At 45.4% G+C, this 26498-nt stretch overlaps 1 protein-coding gene across 1 annotated transcript in view; it reads left to right on the top strand.

Moving 5' to 3' along the window:
- The window catches only part of CSMD2 (CUB and Sushi multiple domains 2), a 621436-nt gene that overhangs the window by 369572 nt on the left and 225366 nt on the right, over window positions 1-26498 (top strand). The window contains exons 16-19 of the mRNA XM_007453867.1: window positions 11030-11168; window positions 12064-12251; window positions 12937-13125; window positions 13319-13435. Of these exons, the coding sequence (XP_007453929.1) occupies window positions 11030-11168; window positions 12064-12251; window positions 12937-13125; window positions 13319-13435 (633 nt within the window). The remainder of the gene's footprint in view (window positions 1-11029; window positions 11169-12063; window positions 12252-12936; window positions 13126-13318; window positions 13436-26498) is intronic.

Here is a 26498-nt window from a genome sequence, read left to right on the forward strand (position 1 = left end):
CTCTTTCCTTCTGCACATGCTAATTTCCCCCAATTCCCTGGGACGTCTCCCAGGCTTGGCCTTCATGTCCCTGTTAAATGCTGCCTTGCTATCCTTGCAGTGAATCTCCAGGAGACTAGGGGCAGACCAGCCAGAATAAAGACACAGCTTGAAGCAAGCACAGGGGTTGTTACGGTGTCTCCTCTGTCCTGCCTTGCCACGCAGACAGGTTTTGACTCAGTTTCAGAGGCTAGCCATCTGGTCCCCCCAGCTGCAGGCATGGAAAACACAAATTAAGCTTCTTAAGGGCAGGAATTATGTAAAACTTGTGCACCAAGCACAATGCCTGGCACAGAATAGGCCCTCGATAAATACTTGTGAATAATGGGTGGAAAGTGAGTCTCCCACAGACCCTTGAAGGCAGTGACAGTGGAGGCAAGGGCTGCAGTTCCCTGCTTCTGGGATCCAGAAAGCGCCTTCCTCTTACCTCGCGTGATGGACAGAGGGTAGCGACCTAAGGGACCTCTCCATACGCAGTCCCCAGACCCAAATCCAAGCACCCCGGCCAGCAAGGGGGAAGGACAGGAGAGCAGAGCAGCGAGGGGGCGTGTCTCAGGGCGACCACTGCCCCAGAGCTGACAGGCAGGGGGACTGGGGAGGAGAGACCACCAAGGGCACAGGCTCCAAGGCAGAGAGGGTGGCATCAAGGTGGGCCGTCGAGTTAGAGGGACCTGGCCTGGAATCCTGGCGAGTCGCCTTTTTCCCTCAGAGCCTCTGGTTTGTTTGTTTTTCTTCAGCTAAAAATCAAGTGGGGAGATGATAATAAGATGCACATGTAAAGGGCACTTCCTGGCAGAGAGCGAGTTCCTAGCGTAAGTGTTAGCCATGTTCTTGCTGGTGTGTAAGCTCCGTGAGGTTAGGGAATCTTCCTTGGGCTCGTATCCCCACAGCTGGCATATTGTTTGATGCCTGCTAGATGCTCAGTCAATACTGGTTGATCAATCACTGAATGAATGAATGAATGAATGAATGACTTTTAAACTAGGTTAGAGCCTCCCTCATGGCCTCCAGAGCCCTGACTCTCACCAGACTGCCTTTTGTCTCCTCCCTGAAACTTACCCGCTGAGTCGCCGGGGCCAAGTGACTTGACTTCTCTGTGCCTCAGCTGCCCCATCTGTAAAGTGCAGTTCATAATGGGAGCCCCCTCACAGGGTGGTCGTGAGCAAGCACCGCTCCTGGAGCAGTGCCTGGCAGAGAGGCAGCGCTCAGTCAGTGTTGGCTGTGAGCATGATATTCACCTGACTTTAACCATTCCTGACACCATCAGATGCATATTGGTCCACTTCAGGGGATCATGTGGTGGGTTCATCCTTCCAGGTGCCTGCTCCAATCGTGACACAAACAAGCGTCTTCCTGCCCTCCACGGTCACACAACCACGTCCACACAACCTCCTCTGCTGTTTTTACCCAGCAGAGCGAGCACTTTTGGAAACAGCATAAGCTTTGGTGTCAGGGAACCGTGAAACTCCTGTCTCTGCCCCCTCCCAGTTGTGGACCCGATGGGTTGGGTAGCTCCCTCGTCGGCAGCAGGGGCGTAACCACTCGTGTCTGATGGGGTTGTTTGGGGATGAGGCAGAGCCCAGGGTCTGGGGGCTTGTCGGTCAGTGGTCTCACCTTTCCTTCAAGCTGGGCCCCCCATTCTCCCTCATGCTCCTCAACCTCCTCTGCCTTCTTTGGTTTTCCTCGTGGTCCATCTCATCCAGGACATCTTGCCTGCTGTCTCCCACTCAGCTGATCTCTCCTTCCTCCTGGATGCCTTGCTCTACGGGCCACCGCCGGACCACCCTATCAGATATTCGGTCTCACCATGACTGCATTTTTCTTTACCAGTTCCACGATTCTTGGCCCTATATCCCAACCAAGACTACGGGACTTCGGGGGCAGAGCCCAGACCACAGTGCCCCTGAGCCTGCGGGGGTGCAGTCCCAGTGCAGTTGACCCCCCTGAGAGGGATCACGACTTGGTAACTACAGAACCCTCCTCCACTTTCCTGAATCAGGTGCTCCTAGACCATAGTTCTGCCGGTGCAGTGAACCACTCCAGACCATGAGTAAATGTGCAAGAGAACTCGACCTTCATTAAAGGACCTTAAAGCGGTTCACTGCTTCGTAGGCTGAGTCTTAATTTTGAAATTAGAGCTGTCTCATTCGTTCTGTCCCTGGAGGGGAAAATGCTTAGGTTGGGGGACAGTGGACAACCAGAAATAAGGGGGCAGCCTGTTGGAGAGATGCTGACTTGGCATAAGGGGAGTCTGCTCAGTCTTCCTAGAATGATGGGCATTTGATACCAACCTGGTTTCCGGAGAACTGGGGAGCAGCAGATTGGAGAGCCAGAGTGAGAGCCGGACACCACCTAGGGTGGCCAATTCTGGACTTGAAACCGTAGAGCAGACAGGGTAAGAAGCTCCTGGAATCTGGCCCCTCCTTGGCCCCTTTCCCTCCTGGGTTGAGCCTTGGAAGAACGCTGCTTTGTAATCAGCATCTTTTGTCTTTCCATTTTTTCTAGTTTTGTTTTTGATTAAGTATCCCCACCTTGTGGACAATTAAATGTGGAAGCCAATGGTCTTTTAAAAAATCTTTTAATATATGCTAAGAGCCTCTTAGCTTTTGAGAGGCTATAAAAGGACGGGGAGAAAATGGCTTCTTCTCCTAAATTTAGAAAGAAGGATGATCATCTAGCTGATCTAAAGCAGAAGTCGGCAAACTTTTTCTTAAAGGACCAGCTAGGAAGTGTTTTCAGCTTTGAGGGCCCTAAGATCTCCCCTCAACTCTGCCATCGTTATGCAAAAACAGCTTTGACCAAACAGAAATGAATGGGTCGGATTTGGCCCCCGGGCTCTAGTTTGCTGACCCCTGATCTACAGAACAGAGGACATAAGAGATCCATATGTTTAAAATCAGAAATTTCCTAAGAAAGATTTCCAAGTAGTGAAACAGCTACAAAGGAACGCATGGTTCTCACCCCCGCACTCATCTCTTCCTTGTCTCTTTTAAGGAAGAACGAACTAATTATACATCACTACGGTAGGTGGTTTACAGGTGTCACCCCATTTCAGCCAGGTACCAGTCTAGGTAGCAGGTGTTGTTATTGTCCCATTAAAGCACAGAGAAGCTAAGTCACTTGCCCAGGGTCCTCCCAGCTTGTAAGTGACAGAACCAGAATCCAAACCCAGGCTCTTGGCCACCCCGTTACTGTATTTTTCTTGAATTATATCACTAGACAGAATATAACTTCAAACATATTTGTAAAAGACTTAAAAGCATCCACAAATAGGATGAAAAGCAGGTTTTCTACTTTCCATATCCCAGTAGAAAATTAAAACGAAAGGAAACATATTGCCTATCACAAAAGACAAAGGAAACAGGACACCACGTGGAAGCATCAGAAATGGACAGCATAAAACAAAATGACAGCAGTAAGACAAACGTATCAGTTATGATAATAAAGGTAATTAAATTCCCTATGAGAAGACAAAGACTCTCAAACTGGGTTTAAAAAAATATGCTGTTTAAAAGAAATACATGGGAAAAAAGGAGATAAATTATCTACAGTGAGTATGTATTTTCATTTTTAAAGTAATACTTGGTAGTTGTAAAAAATGTAAACAATACACAAGGGCAATAAAGTTAAAGTGGAAATATTCATTTCCTAATCCCACTCCCCAGAGAAAAATGGCGTAACACTTTGGTGTCGACGCGTCCACATTTTTTTCTCTCTGTGTGTAAAATAAATGTGTTATTTTTATAATTTTTTAAAAAGTCTTCCAAAAAAGAGAGGTCAGTTCTCCCCACTCCCACAAGAGGAGTCTAAGTGATGGTGGTAGTTCATTTAGGCCTCTGAGGGAGAAGGGTAGTTACTGAGTTTCTAATATTATTTCATTTAATCTTCTTGTCACTCTTGTGAGAAAGATTATTATGCTGCATGCATGAGAAATCTGCAAACCAGCAAGGTGAAATGACTCGCCTGTGATTACCCAGCTAGTAATAATTGAGCACTTACTATGTGCTAAATACTAGGCCAACTGCTTTACACACACTGTTGTATTACATCTTCATGATGACCCTACAGGGGAGGTACTGTTATGATCCTCACTTCACAGATAAGGAAACTGAAGCACAGAGTGGTTAAGTAACTTGACCAAGATCACACAGCTAAGGGAACGGGAGAGTCAGGATTCAAATCCAGATATTTTGATACCAAACGATCACTTTGAACCACCAAATGCAGTCTGACTCCAAAGTTCATTCTCCTTTTGTTCTACCACAGAATGGTGGAGGATAGGTGGTGAGGGGTATGGGGGGCGGGGGGCGGTAGTGGGGAGGCAGTGCTGGAGGGAGTCAAGGAAAAAGCTTCCACTGCTTCTAGATATTCACACTGAGACCCCTTTGAGGGCAGTAGTCGGGGTGCGGGTGTGGGGGTGAGAGGGGGTGCATTCCCACGTCCACCTGTAGTGGTTAGAAATGGAGGCTCTGGAGCCAGACTGCCTGGGTTTAAATCCTGGCCCTTTTGCCTCCCTGCTGTGTGTTTCTGGACCAGTTACCTAAGCCCTCTGTACCCGTTTCCTCAACTAGGAAATGAGGCTAACGCCAGTACCCACCTGAAAGTTTGCTGTGAGGGTGAACATACAGGAAAAGCAGAAGCACACATCAATTAGCATGCGGCCTGTGAGGGCTCAGGGAGCATGAGTTCCCGGCATCACTCTATCCCATCACCACCCCCAACTGCCCTTTGCCTCGTACAACTATAGCATCCAAGGTCAGGAGAGGTGGATCCTCCCTCACAGGGGACACCAGCCCCTCATCAGAAGCCCAGAGCATTAGCCATCTCGTGCTGCCATAACAACATACCACAAACTGGGTGACGTAAACAACAGAAATGTGTTTTCTCATGGTTCTGGATGCTGGAGGGCCAAGATCAAGGAGCCAGCAGGGTTGCTTTCTCCCGACACCTCTCTCCTTAGCTAGCCGATGGCCATCTTCTTGCTGTGTCCTCACATGGCCTTTTTCTCTGTGTACGTGCACTCCTGATGTTTCTTCTTCTTGTAAGGACACCGGTTCTTTTGGATTAGGTCCCACCCTTATGGCCTCATTTCACCGTCGTTATGTCCTTAAAGGCCCATCTCCAAAGCCAGTCACACGGGAGTTAAGGTTTCAACCTATGAATTTGAGGGGGCACACAATGCAGTATTTCATTCCTTCCACAAACTATTTATTGAGCACCTACTCTGTGCCTGGCACTGGGATAAGGCACTGGGTACCTCTTTTGTCTTATTGCTGAATTCTTCTCTCTGTTCAAGGCAGGACCCTCTCCTCTTTTTTTGTCTTTTCCGTGTGTGTGTGTGTGTGTGTGTGTGTGTGTGTGTATCTATGTGTATGTCCTTCTTTTCACCCTAACAATTTTAATGGAAAATTTCAAACAGAGAGAATAGTATAGTGAACCCCATGTACCCATCACCTGGCTTCAACAATTATCAATTCATGGCCTATTTCATTTCATTCATACCCTCTGCATTACCAGTATCTCCCACCATTACCCTGCTCTGGGATTATTGTGAAGCAAATTTCAGGCATAATATTTCATGCACAACATTTTAGTGTATATTTCTAATGGATGAAAAGAACTCCTTAAAACAGAACCACCATGCTATTATCTTAAAATTATGAAAATAATTACTTAATACAACAAAGTTTCCATGATTATCTATCTAACCCTTTCTTTCATAGTATTTTTTAAGAAGTCAGAGCCCTAGTGAGGCTGATATGTCTCAAGTCCTTTTTAATCTGTAGGTGTCTTCCCACGCTCTTGCGATATTTTTGTTGAGGAAGCCAGGTTGTTTATCCTGAGGAGTCTCCTGCAGTCAGAATTTTGGCAATTACGTCCCTAGGAGGTTGTTTAACATGATCCTCTCTCTCTTATATTTCCTTTAATTGGCAGTAAGGTCTAGAAGCCTAATCAGATTCAGGTTCTGGTGTTTGGCCAGAATATTTTATAGGCAGGGCTCTGTGCCTCTATCAGATGCATGTAATGTCTAGTTGTTTCTCTTTGGGTGATGTTAGGAGCCATCAGTGATCATAGCCTAGAGATTACAAAATGGTAACATTCTATCTCTTCTTTTATAAGCTGGAATACTTACAGAAAACTTGCTCCGATCAACTATTTGGTTACCCTGTGGTATAGTTCATACAGGAAAGACAGGAGAAATACTTAATTATTTTCCTTTATTTACCAGTTTTTGTACTAATGGGTTGACTCTAACATCTTCCAAAGTTGAACATTTTTTTAATATCATTACAATCCAAAGGACTGAAACGTTTTTTATGCATGTAAACCCATTGCAGTTATTACTGTAGTCAACGCTCAAATCGTCCCATTGGCCGGTGGGAGCCTTTTGAAATTGGCCCAACCTCATCTTGTACATTTTCTGTCCCTGACCTAAAATCAGCTGTTTCTCCAAGGAGTCCTGGTTCCTTTTAGTGAGAAATGATATTCAGAATCTGGGCACTGGCTCTGCTTATTACTATTGAGTAGGTCCTCATTTCTAAGCCTTTACAATGAACGGAGCTAAGAAATATTTTTTGAAAGATAAAATGCATCATGGGTTCATTTCATTTCCAATGTAGGAATATTTTTTCTTTTTCACTGAACTTCCTTGATGTCGTATCTGTATCTTCTTTCACCCTTGCTGGTAATCCAGGTTCTCAACACCAACATAATTTCCCATATTCCTTAATATACACCCAGGAGTCTCAAATTGTAATGCCAATACTACCAACAGCAATACGATTACTGAAAATCGTTTGTGTGTTTTTCCCTTCAATTCTTCTTGTCTGTACATCCTACTAGGGATGGACTATCAAATTGCTGTGTTTTAAAATCTCTTTAACTAGTTTCTTCATGTGTGATTATGCTACCAACTGATACAGTATTATATTCATTTATTTTACACTGCTTTTAAGATTTGAGAAATTGCTTATCAAATTTAAACCTTTTTTCATTATGTAAAATATTAACGTAGTTCCAAAGCTAAACCTCTAAAAGAAGGTATAGTCTGAGAAAGTCTAACTTCTATCTCTGTCCTCTCTACCCTGGCCCCTCCCCCCATCCATAGGTAATCTTTTGCATTTTGAGTTTGCCCTTTCATTGATTGTTAATATGAGAAAATATGTGTGTGTCTCCCAACCTCTTCTTAGATAAATGGAATCACGACCCTTGCTCTTGCTGCTGTATCTTGCTTTTATTCACTTAATAAAATATTCTGGGGACCACTCCATGACATTATATAGAACATTCCTTATTCTTGTTTTATAGCTGCATAAATAGTCCATGTTGTTGATTACCCCAATTCATTTAGTCAGCTCCCTATCGCTGAGCATTCTGGCTGTTTCCATTCTTTGGCTGTTATAAATAGTACTGCGTTATGTAGCCTGGTACATATATATGTCTTTGCATCTTTTTGCCAGTGTATCTCTGGGATAGGGTTCTAGGGGGAGAGTTGCTGGGTGAGAGAATAAATGCCTATGAATTTTGCTGGATGCTACCAAATTTCCCTGCGTAGGGTTTGTGCTCGTTTGCATGTCCAGCAGGAGAGTACTAGAATTCCTGCTTTCCCTTGGCTTCACGGGTCATCAGACTTTTTGCATTTTTCCCTAGCTGGTGGATTAGAAATAATTTCTCAGTAGAGTTTTGATTTGTATTTATTTTCTCAGTAAGAGGGAGGTTGAGCATCGTCTCAAATGTTAAAGAGACACTGCACTTAGGAATCCTCCCCTCCTTCTCCCTGCCTGGCAACCACCACCCTGGGATATGAAGATTAACTAGAGAGAGTGAAGGATTGAACGAATGGAGAGGTTGTTTGCCAATCACCTGAGCAGAGAAGAGAGGAACTAGCCGTAGTGATAAAACAATACAGCAGAGAAAGCAAACAAAATGGTGGCCACCAGAGGAAAGATTTGAGTTTCCTTCTCTGGAAAGTTTAGATAGGGCTTTGTTGATGTATATGACTGAATAGAGAGTAGCCTTGTCAGGCAACAGTGACTCTGTGATCTATGGCTTCCTGCAAAGTGAGTGACAACATCACAGTCCAGCAACGAAAGAGGCTGGGCCTATGCTGAATGGGAGCCACGAGAGAGTCCCCACTCTCTTCTGAGGCTCTGTGCCTGCCTGGGGACCCAGGCACACCGCAGCAGGCATGCCCCTCCCCACCTCCAAGGTCTCACAAGTCCATTGGAAGAGTAGAGCAAAGTATTAGTAGTTTCAGTGCCATGGATGGATGGGTTTTGAAAACAGGTTACTCAGGAAATAACAATACCTATAGGCAATTTATGCTTTCAATGTTCGATAGAGGTGCTATGTAATTTCTCAGTTTCTCCAAGCCTCAACCTACTGAAAATGGGATAATAATCCCCGCCTATAAAATCAGGATAATAATGGTTATATACCTTTTAATGTTGCAGTTGTCACAAGGATAATCCACGTTAAGCCCAACACATAGTAAACTCAATAGCAGTGAGTTCATACCTATCAGCTGTGGTTGTCGTGCTATTATGTGCTGCAGGGGGATTTGGAGACAGAGGTCTTGAGGTTAAATCTCTGCTCTAACTTTATTAGCTCTTGATCTAGTCTATCAGCCTACTTAGCCTCAGTTTTCTCCTCTGTGAAATGGGGATAACTTCATAAATGTTGTGCACATTTAAATGAGATAACACGTGGGATGGATTGGATGGGATGGACTGGAAGGCTGGAATTGACATACGTACACTACTATGTATGAAGTAGATGGCTGGTGAGGGCCTACTGTATAGCACGGGGGGAAAAAAAGAAGGTACAGTCTGTCTGCAGGACATATATTAAGTTAACCTTAAAAATGCATTCCAACATACATTAGGTGCAGACAAATCCTGTCTGATTCCACTTATACGAAGTACCTAGAATAGTCAAAGTCACAGAGACAGAAAATACCTTGGTAGATACCAGGGTCGGGAGGGTGGGGGGCGTGGGGAGGAGGAATGGGGGGGTTAGTGTTTAATGGGGACAGAGTTTCAGTTTAGGAAGGTGAAAAATTCAGGAAATGGATGATGCTGAGAGTTGCACAACAGTGTGAATATACTTAGTGCCACTGAACTGAACAGTTAACTATGGTTAAAATAGTATGGTTTATATTGTGTGACTTTTACCACAATAAAAAAATTTTTTTTAATGAGATAACACGTGTAAAGCAGGTAGCATCGTAAGTCATCGGTATGAGTTGTCTACTATTAACATCATTATTATTCTTTTGTCTTCTTTGTTAGTTAAACTTTCTAATATAATTTACTATTAAGAATGCTTGACAATTATTTTAGATATTTTCAGGAAGGTTACAGAATTGAGAGAGGAAAGGTGTGGTACATTTGTCTGTGTTTTATGAGACGGATTACTTGGGGAAATTTGCCAAAATTTTGCAGAGATAGGAGTGTTGGGAGCTCCTCATCCCCTTTCCTTTCCAGTCTTGTTCAGCGCATTTTGGGTATCTGGTAGCACCACAGTAAGGGGATCCCAAGGAAGCAGGGTTTCTTTTAAAACTGGGATGCTGCTTAGGGTATGATCTCTGGTTTTATGCTATCTCCCTAGGTCTGAATCCAAGTTCTACCACTTGCTAACCCTAGTTAGCAAGGGCTAGTTACTTAATCTCCATAAGGCTCCACTTTCTTAGCTGTAAAATGGAGTAAATAATAGCAGCCTCCTCACAGGGTTTGTGTTTTGTGAAGATCAAACACGATAGACATGTGAAGCTCAGCGTGTGACGGGAGCGGGCTCTCAGTCCACGGCTGTGGTGGTGACAGCGGCAGCGGCTTTGGTGCTCGTGGTGATCAATGTCTTTGTTATCAGTCTCGGGGAGGGAGGTACCTTATCAGGGTGGGCGAGGTTAGACTAACAAACAACCCCAGAATCTCAGTGGCTTAAACACAGGAGTTTCGCTCTCACACAGACTACTCAGGCTACATGTGTAACCTGGGTCACGGGGCTCTTCACCTCAGGGTCACTTAGAGGCCCAGGCTGATGGTATTTCCTTCTAGACTTTCACAGTCACAAGCTGCAGATCACACGCTGGCTCTTCACATTCCCATGTGGATGGGACACGCGTCACTTCCACCCTCAATGGATTGGTCAAGGCAGTCATGTGGCCTTGCCTACACGGACACAAAAGGGTGGACGATGAAATCCACCCACGTGGCCTGCAGGCAGAGCACAGGAGCAGCTCTAATGACCACCACAAGGCCAAGGGTCTGGCTGCAAGAAGAGGCAGGAGTGATGGGAAAGATGGGAGAGAATGGAATGGGAAACTGAGGGATGGGAACATGGGCAGAGAGAGGCCAAAGGACTGAGATAACAGGGTTTGCAGGCTCAGAGCCAGCGTGAGGGGTGCCTGAACGCTGGGGGTCTTGTGGCTTTACCTGCCGTGACTACGTTCATCCTTCCATCCACTCATTTATTCATTTAAGCAGTGGTCACTGAGGGACACCCGTGTGCCAAGCACTAGGCTAAGGGCTGGGGGTTCCGAGTTGCATAAGACAAATTATACGGCCCCTGCCCTCAGGGAGCTCGCAGTGGAGCGGGCTGTGTGCTCCTGGGTCAGAGCACCGGGTGCCAGCTGTGCCAGGGTGGGCCGGGCTTATGCCTCTGCCAGAGGCCTGATGATTGAGTCAGGAGCAAAGAGAGAACCAGTGTGACCCAAATATTAGTTGTATTTCAACATTCTGGAATGGCAAAGGACTTTGCTTAAAGGATTCTTTTCATTCCTCCCCTCTGGCCCCTCATAAAACTCCAAGTGATATAACTGGACATATCCGTAAAGGACCCAAAAGACAGAGCTCACAGTTTATACAGTTTATGTAATTCTCCATAAAAACAAAAACAGTACTTGCTGGCAGACACGTTTTATAGAGAGATTTTCTTTGTTTATTTATCTGTCCCCCCAAGAAACCTGCTTCTCTCCCTTCTGTCCCCCCAGCTCCCTGCGGCGGTCATCTGACTTCGCCCAGTGGCACCATCCTGTCTCCGGGCTGGCCTGGCTTCTACAAGGATGCCCTGAGCTGTGCCTGGGTGATTGAAGCCCAGCCAGGCTACCCCATCAAAATCACCTTTGACAGGTGCTTGTAACCACAACCTGGGGGTGGGGGTGAGGAGTGATATCTCTGCGGTGGTGTGGGAGGGAAGCTGGGGTGGGTGACGGAGCAGCACCGATGCTGGAATGTCAACAAGGTCAGAGGACACTCGAGTGGCTGCCCTGGGTGGGGTGGGGGGCAGGCTGCGCTGGCTTTGCCCTTGGCCTTGGTTCCATCTCAGTAGCGGGCTCTGTGATGTTTAGGGGACTGTTAGTATCTGAGGAGCATTTCCAGTGTGGGAAGGCGGTCTTCCTCACCGCTGACCCGAATCGTGCTCATATGCCCCCCTTCTGACTCCCACCCCGGCTGTGCCCCTCGGGTGGCGGAAGAAGCCACCCAAGTATGAACGCAAACTTCTAGACAAAGCGTTCGTGGCATAGAATAGCCGTTGCAAACTTTTCTGTGAAGGGCCAGGTAGTAAATACTTCAGGGTTCATGGGACACTTGCTGATATCTGTTGCATAGTCTTTGCTTTAAAAAAAAAAAAAATACTGCTTTATAAATGTAAAAAGCATTCTTAGCCCTTAGGCCATCCAAGAACAGACTCTAGACCAGAATTGGCCCTGGGGCTGTAGTTTACTGACCCCTGGCCTAGAACATTCTGACTCCCATGAGGCTAGTCACTGTGCCTCTAGGTCTGAAGATGGGTCACAGCCCAGGCCACAGAGAGGACTGGGAAAGCCGCATCCAACCACAGGAGGAGGAGGGTTCAACACAGGAGGGAAGGTCCTCCCACATCTCCAGGAAATGTGTGCAGATTACACTAAAATCTCCCAGCCTGCCCAAATCCAGTTGTTCTGAAGCCCAGGTCAGGCAGGGCCTTTTGTCGTTTGCAAATTAATGAAGTTTCTCAAGACGTCTTCACTTCCATCTTCGGCAGATTTAAAACTGAGGTCAACTATGACACTCTGGAAGTGCGAGATGGACGGACGTACTCAGCGCCCTTGATCGGAGTTTACCACGGGACCCAGGTCCCCCAGTTCCTCATCAGCACCAGCAACTACCTCTATCTCCTCTTCTCTACCGACAAGAGTCACTCGGACATCGGCTTCCAGCTCCGCTATGAGAGTGAGTGTCAGGGCGTCAGTGACAGGGTCGGCCGTGTGGGGAAAGGACCAAGGGCTGAGCTCCACCAGGAGGCCCCGCTCGGCCGCGTTGCCATGGCGTTCTGTTAGGCTGTGCTCCTCGGGAGGTGCTGCCTGCTCTCAGCATCTCTCAGAGCTCAACTTTAGAAAGAATGGAAGGTCCCCCTCTGTGTGCAGATGACCGGGCGCCACCATGCTGGGCACGCTGGGGACAGATGGTGACGTTGGAGTGAGACGCCATCTCCCGCTCCCTCACCCTCTCTTATCACCTGCATTCATCACTGGTGCCTCGGTTGAAAGAGCTTGTTGATTCAATTCTTTGCAGACCACTCTAGTAACTTAGGGCTAAGAGCACCATGAGAAGAGGGTTGTTTTCTTACCCGTGTTCGTATCCATAACCCTTAGCGTGGCATCTGAGCCATAGGGGACACTTCACTGATGGTTACTGAATGAATGATGAACGAACAAATGATGAAGACACGTTGTTCTCCCTGACAGATGCATCTTCAGATACCCTCAGCAGATACTGACAGCCACATTTGAGGAGGGGGCAGATGACAACTCCAGCCTTCTCTCAATCAGGGCTCTCTCCCCCCTCCCTTTGTGAGTCAACTGGGGTCCCTCTATGCTCACAGTGAGCTGTTCCAGCTGTGGGCTCTCTATTCCAGCTATAACACTGCAGTCAGACCACTGTCTGGATCCAGGGATCCCCGTCAATGGGCAGCGTCATGGGAATGACTTCTACGTGGGTGCCCTGGTGACCTTCAGCTGTGACTCGGGCTATACACTAAGCGACAGGGAGCCCCTGGAGTGTGAGCCCAACTTCCAGTGGAGCCGGGCCCTGCCCAGCTGTGAAGGTGAGACATACCAGCAGGGGGCCACTAAAATAGAGGACTCCTTTCCTACCCTGAAAATACAGGCACTGACCCCCTGACCCTGTCAGTGAGGGTTGGAGGTTTGGACGAGATGGGGGCTGGGATCCCAGGGGGACTGTGGGGGAAGCTCCCTGGGCCGCTCCAGTCTTTCAGTGCCCGCTTCCCTCCTCTCCAGCTCTCTGTGGTGGCTTCATTCAAGGCTCCAGTGGGACCATCTTGTCGCCAGGGTTCCCTGATTTCTACCCCAACAACTTGAACTGCACCTGGATTATCGAAACATCACATGGCAAGGGTAAGTGTCTAGGCCCATGGCAGGTATTGGGATGCAACATGGTCAGGGCCCCAAGGTCCCCAGGTCAAGATGACCTCAATGGGGACCTCCCTCTCTAGTGACCTCTGGGCTTAGTCTGAATTTTTCTCACCAACCAGAAAACTCCCAGAACCTTCCTATCTCTTTGAATCACAGAACTCATTCAACAAATATTTTTCCAACCTAAAATCTCCATTCTGGAAGAGATCTTAGAGGTTACCAGCTCTCAAACCTACTTAATTCGGTCAGGAATCTTTTCCAAATCACTCCGCACAAGATGGCAACACACCTTCTGTCTAAACACCCCCCGTGGTGGAGAGGTGACCAACCCACTCAACAAAGGGGCACCTATTCTCATTTTCTGCCAGGTCTGACCCCTCCTAATAACCTGAGACTGAGTTCCTTGTACTGAGTCCTGGAGGAGCATAGGCTGCCTCTGCTCCCTGTTCCTCACATCCAGCCTTCAGATATTGTACGTGGCAATCCTCTTCTCACAGAACTCACACTGTTCCTCAGACGAGTGTTTTCATATTCCTCACCAGGCTGGATTCTTGCCCTACCTTCCCTGGCATAAATGACCTTTGGGAGTCCCAAGTTCAAAGTAACGGTGCTGACTACAAATAAACATTAACTAATATACTCTTGCACTCCACAAATATTGATTGAACTCCACCTATGCGGCAGACCCTGGGGCTGGGAACACACAGTAACCAGGCAGAGATGGCTTCTACCCTCAGAAGCTTGCTCTGAAGTTCGTCTAGAGTCAAGGTTCTTAACGCAGTTTGGCAAATACTCTAATGTTAGACCCCTACACTAGAGGTTTAGATTTTCTATGTTGGTAGTGGAAACCAGGCAACTATGTTTTTAGAACACTTCACTAGTAACTGTGATGCGTGCCTTTAAATAAGAACCTCTGATCTAGAAGAATTAACGTGTAGAAAAGCCAAGAAAAACTTTAAAGGGAAGAGTAACCCTTCCAGATATTAAAATGTTATTATGGGATAAAATAATTTTAATGATGTGGTATGAGTATAGGAGTAGACACACAAATCAGTGCGGGAAAATAAAGATCCAGAAATAAATTCCCCTGTGTGTGTGTGTGTGTGTGTGAGAGAGAGAGAGAGAGAGAGAAAGCGTGTGTGTATATGTGTGTGCGAGAGAGAGACAGTCTTTAGCATATGATTAAAGTGTCATTTCCAATCCATTAAAGAGAGGATGGATTATTTAATAAATGGTTTTAAAACAGTGGGCTTAACCATTTGGGAAAAAGAAAAAACCAAATCATACCTCATTGCATTTATCCACAAATTCTAGTACTAGAAGGATATGAAAGTCTAACCTCAGGTGGGACTTACTTAAAGAGTAACACCGAAAGTAGAATCCATAAAGGTTTCCAAAGACTGTTAGATTTGATTAAATAATACTTTGAATGGATTTATGGGTTTTAAATAAATATATAAATATTCAAAATATTCATGTAAAATATTCAAATAGTTAATGGACAAAAATATTTGCAACCTATGTAATCATCTAAGGACCACGAACCTGATGCATAAAGAGCTCTTAAAATTTTTTTAGAAAAATATGCCTGGTCTACAGGGCTATAAAATAAGCAAAACTATAAACACTTTGTAATAAAGGAAATACAAATGAAAAGACCTCGACCACCGCCCCTAACAATTTTAAAAATGCATATTCACTCAGTAAATGAAATGCCATTTCCCTTTTCAAGTCAGCAGAGAACATCGCAACAGTGTAACAACAGTGTGGGGGACAGTGTAGAGACACGAATACTATTCTTCTGTGCTGCCATTGTGCGAAACTGCTCAAACTTTCCAGAGGATGATTCAGCAATGAATCAAAAGTCTTAAGACGGGCTTCCCTGGTGGCACAGTGGTTGAGAGTCCGCCTGGCGATGCAGGGGACACGGGTTCGTGCCCCGGTCCGGGAAGATCCCACATGCCGCGGAGCGGCTGGGCCCGTGAGCCATGGCCGCTGAGCCTGCGCGTCCGGAGCTTAAGAATATACGTGCCTCCGGTACTTACCTGGTTGCGCAGTGGTTAAGAATCCGCCTGCCAATGCTTGATCCCTGGTCCAGGAATATCCCACATGCTGTGGGGCAACTAAGCCCATGCACCACAACTACTGAGCTTGTGTTCTAGAACCCGCAAGCCACAACTACTGAAGCCCGCGCACCTAGAGCCCGTGCTCCACAACAAGAGAAGCCACCGCAATGACAAGTCCGCGCACCGCAACGAAGAATAGCCCCTGCTCGCCGCAACTAGAGAAAGCCCGCACACAGCAACGGACCCAACACAGCCAAAAATAAATTAATTAATTAATTAATTTAAAAAAAAAAAAAAGAATATACGTGCCTCTGGACCCAGCAGTTCTACTTCTTGGAATTTATCTGAAGAAAATAAATAAACTGTACATCAAGATTTAGCTACAAGGTTGTCCCCTAAAACACTTTATTAATTGAAAAACTAGTAACTATTCCAATGTCCATCAATCAGGAAATGTTAACTAAATGTATGGTATAGCCAAATAACGAAATATTCAATATTACCATGCAGCTACTGAAAGGAGTAATGTGAAAGAATATTTAAAGCCCTACACAGATGGTTGCAATACACTGTTGACTAAAAAAGAAGTTTGCCAAAGTAATATATTCAGTTTATAAAAATTAAGCAAGGAGGACTTCCCTGGTGGCGCAGTGGTTAAAAATCCGCCTGCCAGTGCAGGGGACACAGGTTCAAGCCCTGGTCCAGGAAGATCCCACATGCCGTGGAGCAACTAAGCCCGTGCGCTACAACTACTGAGCCTGTGCTCTAGATCCCACAAGCCACAACTACTGAGCCCATATGCCACAACTGCTGAAGCCCACGCGCCTAGAGCCTATGCTCAGCAACAAGAGAAGCCACCGCAATGACAAGCCCGCACACCGCGACAAAGAGTAGCACCCACTCGCCACAACTAGAGAAAGCCCGTGCACAGCAACGAAGACCCAACGCAACCAAAAATAAATTAATTAATTAATTAAATTAATTTATTAAAAAATAAAAAATTAAGCAAGGATATGTGCATAGAAAACAGTCTGAAGAGCTACGCCCCCAAAGGTTAATACTAGTTGTCTCTTATTTTCAACTTTTGACTTTTTCCTAATTTTGAGCCCTAAATATGTATTCCATGTAAAGTATACTATTTGTATAAAAAAAGAAAATTTGAAAGAAAAGTCACTTATAATCCCACCTCATGTATTTAAGCACTGTCACTGTTGCCTTTAATAGGCCTGGTATTTAGCCGGGATTAGGACAGCCTTGGGCAAGACAGGACTCTCCCGCAGTCAGGGCAACGTGGGGCTGGCCCCTTTTTCCCACAGTATTGTTCCCGAGGAGGGGAGGGACGGAGGCAGCGTCCTTGTTCATCCTGCAGAGCTGTTTCCACCAAGCCTGGTCCAGAGTTGGCCTCTGCCAGAGCCAGAAGCTACTCTGTGGCATCAAGAGGGAAAGAAAGGCAGCCCTCTGTGACCCCTAGAGTAATGACCCCCCATAGTCATGATTCTCTCTGCATCTGACATCTGTAATTATAGGGGTGTATGTTCCTCTTTGCCTTTCTACCTGTGTCTTTCCTTAGAAGTCAATGCAGTTCAACAAACTTTTAACAAATGCTTATTTGATACTTGTGCTTGCTGTAGGTGCTAGGCAAACACAGGGGAACAGACCCTCTGGCGCTGCCTGCCTTGTAGTCTAGTGGTAGAGATCCAGCCTAAAGAGACCTCTCAATGTACCATGGTCAATTCTGGGATAGAGCAGACACAGGTGGGGAGTCGAGACTTAGGCCAGTCTTCAAGGATGAACAGGAATTAGCCAGGATGAGAGGTGTTCCAGGCAGAGAATCAAGAGGTCACTGATGTATAACCAGGTCACTTCTTCCTTAGAACCATTGAAAGGCTTCACCAGACCCTAAGCATTGAACCCCAAATTGTAAACTAGCTAGCATGGCCTTATAGCCCTGGCTTATTACCTTTCTCAGCCTCCTTCTGAGCCCTCTAAGCACTGAGTTCTAGCTACACTGAACTTCTTTCAGTTCCTAGAACTTCTTAGGCTTTCGTTGTCCTCTAGAGCTCTGCACAATGGGACAATTTTCTTCTCCTGGAACACTTCTTGTCCCCGCACCATCTCCACCATTCCCCTTGCCTGGCCAGCTGCTCATCCTTCTAAACTCACTTCCTCTACTGAACCTTCCCGCCCCCCCTGCCCCCAGCGCTGGGTCTGGGTGGGGCGCCCCTCCACAGGCTCCTGTGTGACCCTGTACCTTCCCAATCCCAGACTTCTCCCCACTGTATGGAACTTGGCATCCTCATCATCTGTCCCCCGGACCAACTCCAAGCTCTTTCAGAGAAATGTCTGCCTTGCTTCCTGCAGTTTCCTCAGCTGCTGGCGTCATGCCTGGCACATAAGAAACTCCAGAAGTATCTATATGAATTGAATTAAAGTGAACTCACACCCTTCTCCAGAGGGCACCCCTCAGGCTCTGCTTGTAACAGTATCTCGGGTTAACAGACCTATGGAGGCTGCTGACTCCGATTGCTCCCTACCAGGTAGAAGTCTAGCTGGGAAAACTGAAAACTCTGTGAAATTCAGAATTGTTCAACTTAGCACATGCCCAGCCCAAGGGAGCAGCCATTTCAGGAGTCCAGATAACATGCCCTTGCTAAGACCCCAGGCCTGACATCTTTTAACCCACAAGGCTGTCTGGGAGTTAGATGAACTGAGTACTAAGAATGCCTACTGTGTGCCAGGCACTGTGCCGTGGGCTTTGCATGTGCTGCCCCAGGTGTTCCTCTCCCTAAGGATTAAATGTCACCTAAAGGCTCAGAGCAGCTTTGGCCCAGACACTTTCGCTGGTAGACGGGCTTTTGACCCAGGTCTGCCTCCCTCCAAATCCCCTCCTTTCCCATGGCCCTGCTCTCTCTGCTCCAGTGTGGTGTTAATGTGCTTTGCATGATTCTGCATGGTTCACTCCAGCGGAGTCTTCGTTTGTGTGTGCATCTGTCACACCAAATCTGGATTCAAACTCCAACACAGGGCCTCTCTATTTCTGTGACAATGTCTTCATTTTCACACAATGGCCAAAAGAGCCCCAAGCAATCAGCACAGCTGGGAAACCCAGGAGTTTCACCTCAGTTGTTTACTCATCCTTAGAATCCCTGCCAAATGTTTATTCCTTTGGAGGGGCTGTATTTGCATGCTGGAAAAACAGAGTAAAGGCACAGTGCTTAATTCACCTTCGTTTCCGCCTGTTACTGTGTCTGACTCATCCACCACCCAACCCTGTGTTCCAGCAAGGAGGGAAAGACATCTATTCCACCAAGCCTCTTCCCAAGCTCTGCAGACTGAGAACAGTTTTCTCAGTTGCACACGTGTTTATGTGTCGGCAGTACAGGATATGTATGGTCATACATACCCGTGGGGTTCCAAGCATGCTTACACCCCTCGTGTCACAGACTGTGACCCCTGTGAAGCCTTCCCAACCCCGGAGGCAGAGTTGCCCACTCTCCCTCTGTGTCCCCACTCTGTATTCTCACTGCTGATGTGCCTGTCTCCTCCTCTAGACTGGGAGATCTTTCTCGGTGCTTAGCACAGGCCTGACACTTAGTAGGCGCTCAGGGTCTGTGTCTTTGAGTAAATAGATAAATGGATGCATGTCAGCTGCCCAGGCACAGGGTATTCACAAGCTGCTTCCTTGGTCCCACTTCTACTGGGTTCTGTTCCCCCAACCCCCACCTGTAGAATCCCAAATACTCCAGATCACCAGTTTCTATCAACAGAGAGGCAAAAAAAATGAAAACATCTAAAATGCTTAAGCATTAAGACCTTGGATCTAACCATCGTTTATCAAAAACGTGTCAGTAATTAGAGAAGTATTCCTCACACTTGTATGTGCCTACAGATCTCTTGGGAGATCTTCTTAGCATGCAGATTCTGATTCAGGAGGTCTGTGGTGGAGGCCAAGATTCTGCATTTCCAACAAGCTTCCAGACAATGCCCCAGATGCTGAGGTCCATGGACTTTGAACAGCACTTGGGTGCAGCATTCCTTGCCTACCCAAGTTCCTGCCCTGGTACATCCATGGCATGTATTCCCATGGGCACACTCACCCGTGGGTGGACATGCATTACACATCTGCCCACACAAGCACAGCTGCCATCTGGACAAGTTCAAGAGATGCCCTGGTTGTTAAGATCCTGCTGCTCCATAACCTTGCTCACCCCTGACCCCTGCGGCCACCTGGCCCCTCCTACCTCCATAGCGAGAGAAGCTGCCTCGTGGGGTGGTTTATTGCACAGCCTCTGCCACCAGATTGTCTCAGTTCAGATCTCAGCTCTCCCACCTACTAGCTGGGCGACCTTGGACAAATGACTTCATCGCTTGGTGCCTTGGTTTCCTCAGGTGTAACATGGAATGAGAATAATCACACCCATGCTGGAGGGTTCTTAGCAGGGTGAAATGTTTTCGTATCTTCCCTTCTGATTGATAGGGACCAACTAAAGAGCAGCTCAGGACAGTGACACACATACTTAGTGCTGAATGTTACTGTCTTTATTGAGTGCTCTTAGCCTCTCCCCCTCAGTGGAGGTCCCCTCCCTTTTTCCCATCTCAGATGGGATGGCCACCTGTCCCCTCCCCCACCAATCCCCCTCCTCCCTGTCTTCTATTTGATGCCCCTCGTCCCCCAGGCTTCCAATCTGCCCCTCCTCTGAGGGCCGCCCTTCCCTGCTCTGGTCCTCTTCATGCTTGTGGATTCAGGTAGCAGGTGTCCCAGATCTACTGCTATAGTCTGACCTCAGTCCTGAACTCTAAGTCTACTTCCAGTTCCCACTAACTCACGCTGCTTGAATGCCAAACATGCAGGGTGTTCAAAGCCAAGGCCATTAACCTTCTACCACCTGCTCCTCTTCTTCCTATGCATCCGACCCCGGGTCACAAAAGACGTCACTGTCCTTCAGGTCAAGATCTTCCCTGTCATCCAGGGAGACCTTCAAGATGGTGGAGGAGTACGACTTGGAGATCACCTTCCTCCCCACAAATACATCAGAAATACATCTACATGTGGAACAACTCCTACAGAACACCTACTGAATGCTGGCAGAAGACCTCAGACTTCCCAAAAGGCAAGAAACTGCCCACGTACCTGGCCATGTGGCTGACAGGGTCTTGGTGCTCCGACCAGGTGTCAGACCTGTGCCTCTGAGATGGGAGAGCTAAGTCTAGGACATTGGTCCACCAGAGACCTCCTGGCTCCATGTAATATCAAACAGCGAAAGCTCTCCCAGAGATCTCCATTTCAATGCTAAGACCCAGCTCCATTCAACAATCAGCAAGCTAGAGTGCTGGACACCCTATGCCAAACAACTAGCAAGACAGGAACATAACCCCACTCATTAGCAGAGAGGCTACCTAAAATCATAATAAGGTCACGGACACCACAAAACACACCACCGGCTGCGGTCCTGCCCACCAGAAAGACAAGATCCAGCCTCACCCACCAGAACAGAGGCACTAGCCCCCTCCAGGAGGAAACCTACACAACCCACTGAACCAACCTTAACCACTGGGGGCAGACACCAAAAAAAACAGGAACTACGAACCTGCAGCCTGCAAAAAGGAGACCTCAAACACAGTAAGATAAGCAAAATGAGAAAACAGAGAAACACACAGCAGGTGAAGGAGCAACGTAAAAACCCACCAGACCAGACAAATGAAGAGAAAATAGGCAGTCTACCTGAAAAAGAATTCAGAATAATGATAGTGCAGATGATCCAAATTCTTAGAAATAGAATGGAGAAAATACAAGAAACGTTTAACAAGGACCTAGAAGAGCTAAAGAGAAAACAAACAATGATGAACAACACAATACATGAACTTAAAAATGCTCTAGAATGAATCAATAGCAGAATAACTGAGGCAGAAGATCAGATAAGTAACCTGGAAGATAAAATAGTGGAAATAGCTACTGCAGAGCAGAAAAAAGAAACAAGAATGAAAAGAATTGAGGACAGTCTGGGAGACCTCTGGAACAATATTAAATGCACCAACATTCTAATTATAGGGGTCCCAGAAGAAGAAGAGAAAAAGAAAGGGACTGAGAAAATATTTGAAGAGATTATAGTTGAAAACTTCCCTAATATGGGAAAGGAAATATTCAATCAAGTCCAGGAAGCACAGAGACTCCCATACAGGATAAATCCAAGGAGAAACACTCCAAGACACATATTAATCAAACTGTCAAAAATTAAATACAAAGAAAGCATATTAAAAGCAGCAAGGGAAAAACAACAAATAAAACACAAGGGAATCCCCATAAGGTTAACAGCTGATCTTTCAGCAGAAACTCTGAAAGCAAGAAGGGAGTGGCAGAACATATTTAAAGTGATGAAGGAGAAAAACCTACAACCAAGATTACTCTACCTAGCAAGGATCTCATTCAGATTTGATGGAGAAATTAAAACCTTTACAGACAAGCAAAAGCTAAGAGAATTCAGCACCACCAAACCAGCTTTACAACAAATGCTAAAGGAACTTCTCTAGGCAGGAAACACAAGAGAAGGAAAAGACCTACAATAACAAACCCAAAACAACTAAGAAAATGGTAATAGGAACATACATATCGATAATTATCTTAAATGTAAATGGATTACAGGCTCCCACCAAAAGACATAGACTGGCTGAATGGATAATAAACAAGGCCTGTATATATGCTGTCTACAAGAGACCTACTTTAGACCTAGGGACGCATACAGACTGAAGGTGAGGGGATGGAAAAAGATATTCCATACAAAGGGAAGTCAAAAGAAGGCTCGAGTAGCAATTCTCATGTCAGACAAAATAGACTTTAAAATAAAGACTCTTACAAGAGGCAAAGAAGGACACAACATAATGATCAAGGAATCAGTCCAAGAAGAAGACATAACAATTGTAAATATTTATACACCCAACATAGGAGCACCTCAATACATGAGGCAAATGCTAACAGCCATAAAAGGGAAAATTGACAGTAACACAATCATAGTAGGGGACTTTAACACCCCACTTTCACCAATGGACTGTTCATCCAAAATAAAAATAAATAAGGAAACACAAGCCTTAAATGATACATTAAACAAGATGGACTTAGTTGATATTTATAGGACATTCCATCCAAAAACAACAAAATACACTTTCTTCTCAAGTGCTCATGGAACATTCTCCAGGATAGATCATATCTTGGGTCACAAATCAAGCCTTGGTAAATTTAAGAAAATTGAAATTGTATCAAGTATCTTTTCCAACCACAATGCTATGAGACTAGATATCAATTACAGGGAAAAAATCTGTAAAAAATATAAACACATGCAGGCTAAAAAATACACTACTTAATAACCAAGAGATCACTGAAGAAATCAAAGAGGAAATCAAGAAATACCTAGAAACAAATGACAATGAAAACACGATGACCCAAAACCTATGGGATGCAGCAAAAGAAGTTGCAAGAGGGAAGTTTATAGCAATACAATCCTACCTCAAGAAAAAAGAAACATCTCAAATAAACAACCCAACCTTACACCTAAAGCAATTAGAGAAAGAAGAACAAAAAGCCCCCAAAGTTAGCAGAAGAAAAGAAATCAAAGAGATCAGATCAGAAATAAATGAAAAAGAAATGAAGGAAACGATAGCAAAGATCAATAGAACTAAAAGCTGCTTCTCTCAGGAGATAAGCAAAATTGATAAACAATTAGCCAGGATCATCAAGAAAAAAAGGGAGAAGACTCAAATCAGTAGAATTACAAGTGAAAAAGGAAAAGTAACAACTGACACTGCAGAAATACAAAAGACCATGAGAGATTACTACAAGCAACTCTATGCCAATAAAATGGACAACCTGGAAGAAATGGACAAATTCTTAGAAATGCACAACCATCTGAGACTGAACCAGGAAGAAAGAGAAAATATGAACAGAACAATCACAAGCCCTGAAATTGAAACTGTGATTAAAAATCTTCCAACAGGGAGCTTCCCTGGTGGCGCAGTGGTTGAGAGTCCGCCAGCCAATGCAGGGGACGTGTGTTCGTGCCCCAGTCTGGGAAGATCCCACAAGCCACAGAGTGGCTGGGGCCGTGAGCCATGGCCGCTGAGCGTCCGGAGCCTGTGCTCCGCAGCGGGAGAGGCCACAACAGTGAGAGGCCCGCATGCCACAAAAAAAAAAAAAAACTCTTCCAAAAAACAAAAGCCCAGACCAAATGGCTTCACAGGCGAATTCTATCAAACATTTAGAAAGAGCTAACACCTATCCTTCGCAAACTTTTCCAAAATATATCAGAAGAAGGAACACTCCCAAACTCATTCTACGAGGCTACCATTGCCCTGATACCAAAACCAGACATAGATGTCACAAAGAGAGAAAACTACCGGCCAACATCACTGATGAACATAGACGCAAAAATCCTACACAAAATACTAGCAAACAGAATCCAACAGCACATTAAAAGGATCATACACCATGATCAAGTGGGGTTTATTCCAGGATTGCAAGGATTCTTCAATATATGCAAATCAATAAACGTGATACACCATATTATTTTTTGGGGTTTTTTTTAACATCTTTATTGGGGTATAATTGCTTTACAATGGTGTGTTAGTTTCTGCTTTTTGATAGATGCAGAGATAGCTTTCAACAAAATTCAACACCCATTTATGATAAAAACCCTCCAGAAAGTAGGCATAGTGGGAACTTTCCTCAACATAGTAAAGACCATATACGACAAACCCACAGCCAACATCGTCCTCAATGGTGAAAAACTGAAGCCGTTTCCACTAAGATCAGGAACAACACAAGGTTGCACACTCGCACCACTCTTATTCAACATAGTTTTGGAAGTTCTAGCCACAGCAATTAGAGAGGAAAAAGAAATAAAAGGAATCCAAATCGGAAAAGAAGAAGTAAAGCTGTCACTGTTTGCCTGGCACAAAAACAGAAATACAGATCAATGGATCAGGATAGGAAACCCAGAGATAAACCCACACACATATGGTCAGCTTATTTTTGATAAAGGAGGCAAGAATATACAATGGAGAAAAGACAGCCTCTTCAATAAGTGGTGCCGGAAAAACTGGACTACATGTAAAAGTATGAAATTAGAACACTCCCTAACACCATACACAGAAATAAACTCAAAATGGATTAAAGGCTGTATGCGGAAAATTATAGGATACTGATGAAAGAAATTAAAGATGATACAAATAGATGGAGAGATATACCATGATCTTGGATTGGAACCAGCAAGACCCTTTTTGACCCACCTCCTATAGAAATGGAAATAAAGACAAAAATAAACAAATGGGACCTAATGAAACTTCAAAGCTTTTGCACAGCAAAGGAAACCATACACAAGACCAAAAGACAACCCTCAGAATGGTAGAAAATATTTGCAAATGAAGCAACTGACAAAGGATTAATCTCCAAAATTTACAAGCAGCTCATGCAGCTCAATATCAAAAAAACAAACAACCCAATTTAAAAATAGGCAGAAGACCTAAAGAGATATTTCTCCAAAGAAGATATACAGCTTGCCAACAACACATGAAAGAATGCTCAACATCACTAATCATTAGAGAAATGCAAATCAAACCTACAGTGAGGTATCACCTCACACCAGTCAGAATGGCCATCATCAAAACATCTACAAACAATAAATGCTGGAGATGATGTGGAGAAAGGGGAACCCTCCTGCACTGTTGGTGGGAATGTAAGTTGATACAGCCACTATGGAGAACAGTGTGGAGGTTCCTTTAAAAACTAAAAATAGAACTACCATATGACCCAGCAATCCCGCTACTGGACATATATCCTGAGAAAACCATAATTCAAAAAGAGTCATGTACCACAATGTTCATTGCAGCTCTATTTACAATGGCCAGGACATGGAAGCAACCTAAGTGTCCATCGACAGATGAATGGATAAAGAAGACATGGCACATTTATACAATGGAATATTACTCAGCCATAAAAAGAAACGAAATTCAGTTATTTGTAGTGAGGTGGATGGACCTAGACTCTGTCATACAGAGTGAAGTAAGTCAGGAAGAGAAAAATAAATACCATATGCTAACACATATATATGGAATCTAAAAAAGAAAAAAAATGGTTCTGAAGAACCTAGGGGCAGGAGAGGAATAAAGATGCAGATGTAGAGAATGGACTTGAGGAAATGGGGAGGGTGAAGGGTAAGCTGGGATGAAGTGAGAGAGTGGCATGGACATATATACACTACCAAACGTAAAATAGCTAGCGGGAAGCAGCCGCATAGCACAGGGAGATCAGCGCGGTGCTTTGTGACCACGTAGAGGGGTGGGACAGGGTGGGTGGGAGGGAGAGGCAAGAGGGAGGGGGTATGGGGATATATGTATATGTATAGCTGATTCACTTTGTTATAAAGCAGAAACTAACACACCACTGTAAAGCAATTATACTCCAATAAAGACTTTTTTTTTTAATTGTTAAAATAAAAAAAAACCTTCCACGTCATCCCTTAACTCCTCCTTTGCATCTGTTGCCTCTGATCCCTGTCCACTTCACCTCCTGAGTCTCATGTCCCTTTCCTGCTCTCACCCTCTCTGCCAGCCCCCATCCACTTTCCCCCAGTGCATGGCTGACATCCTTCTAACTGTTCTCTCTCCCTCCGCTTCGTCCTCCTCACAGCCACCGACATCTTGCTAATCTGAAATTGGATACACTCTGGATAGGATGGCTTCTCAATGCCTCCAGAAAACATCCAGTCCAGCCCCAGCCTACATTTCCAGCCCCTCTTCCAAATGTTTCCTGCTTAGTGTGTCCAGCCTCACCGTGCCGCTCACAGAGCCCTGGAATCCACAGAAGCTCTGTCTCCGGTGCCCTGCCTGGGGTGCCCTTTCCCCTCTTACCCAGTTAATTCCTAAGCCTCCTTTTAAGACCTCAATCAAATGCTCACTCTTTAGTAAGGGCATCCTACCCTCCCCTCTTTCCC

This window comes from Lipotes vexillifer, unplaced genomic scaffold (genome assembly GCF_000442215.2).
Source record: "Lipotes vexillifer unplaced genomic scaffold, Lipotes_vexillifer_v1.1 scaffold213, whole genome shotgun sequence".
NCBI classification, from domain to species: domain Eukaryota; kingdom Metazoa; phylum Chordata; class Mammalia; order Artiodactyla; family Lipotidae; genus Lipotes; species Lipotes vexillifer.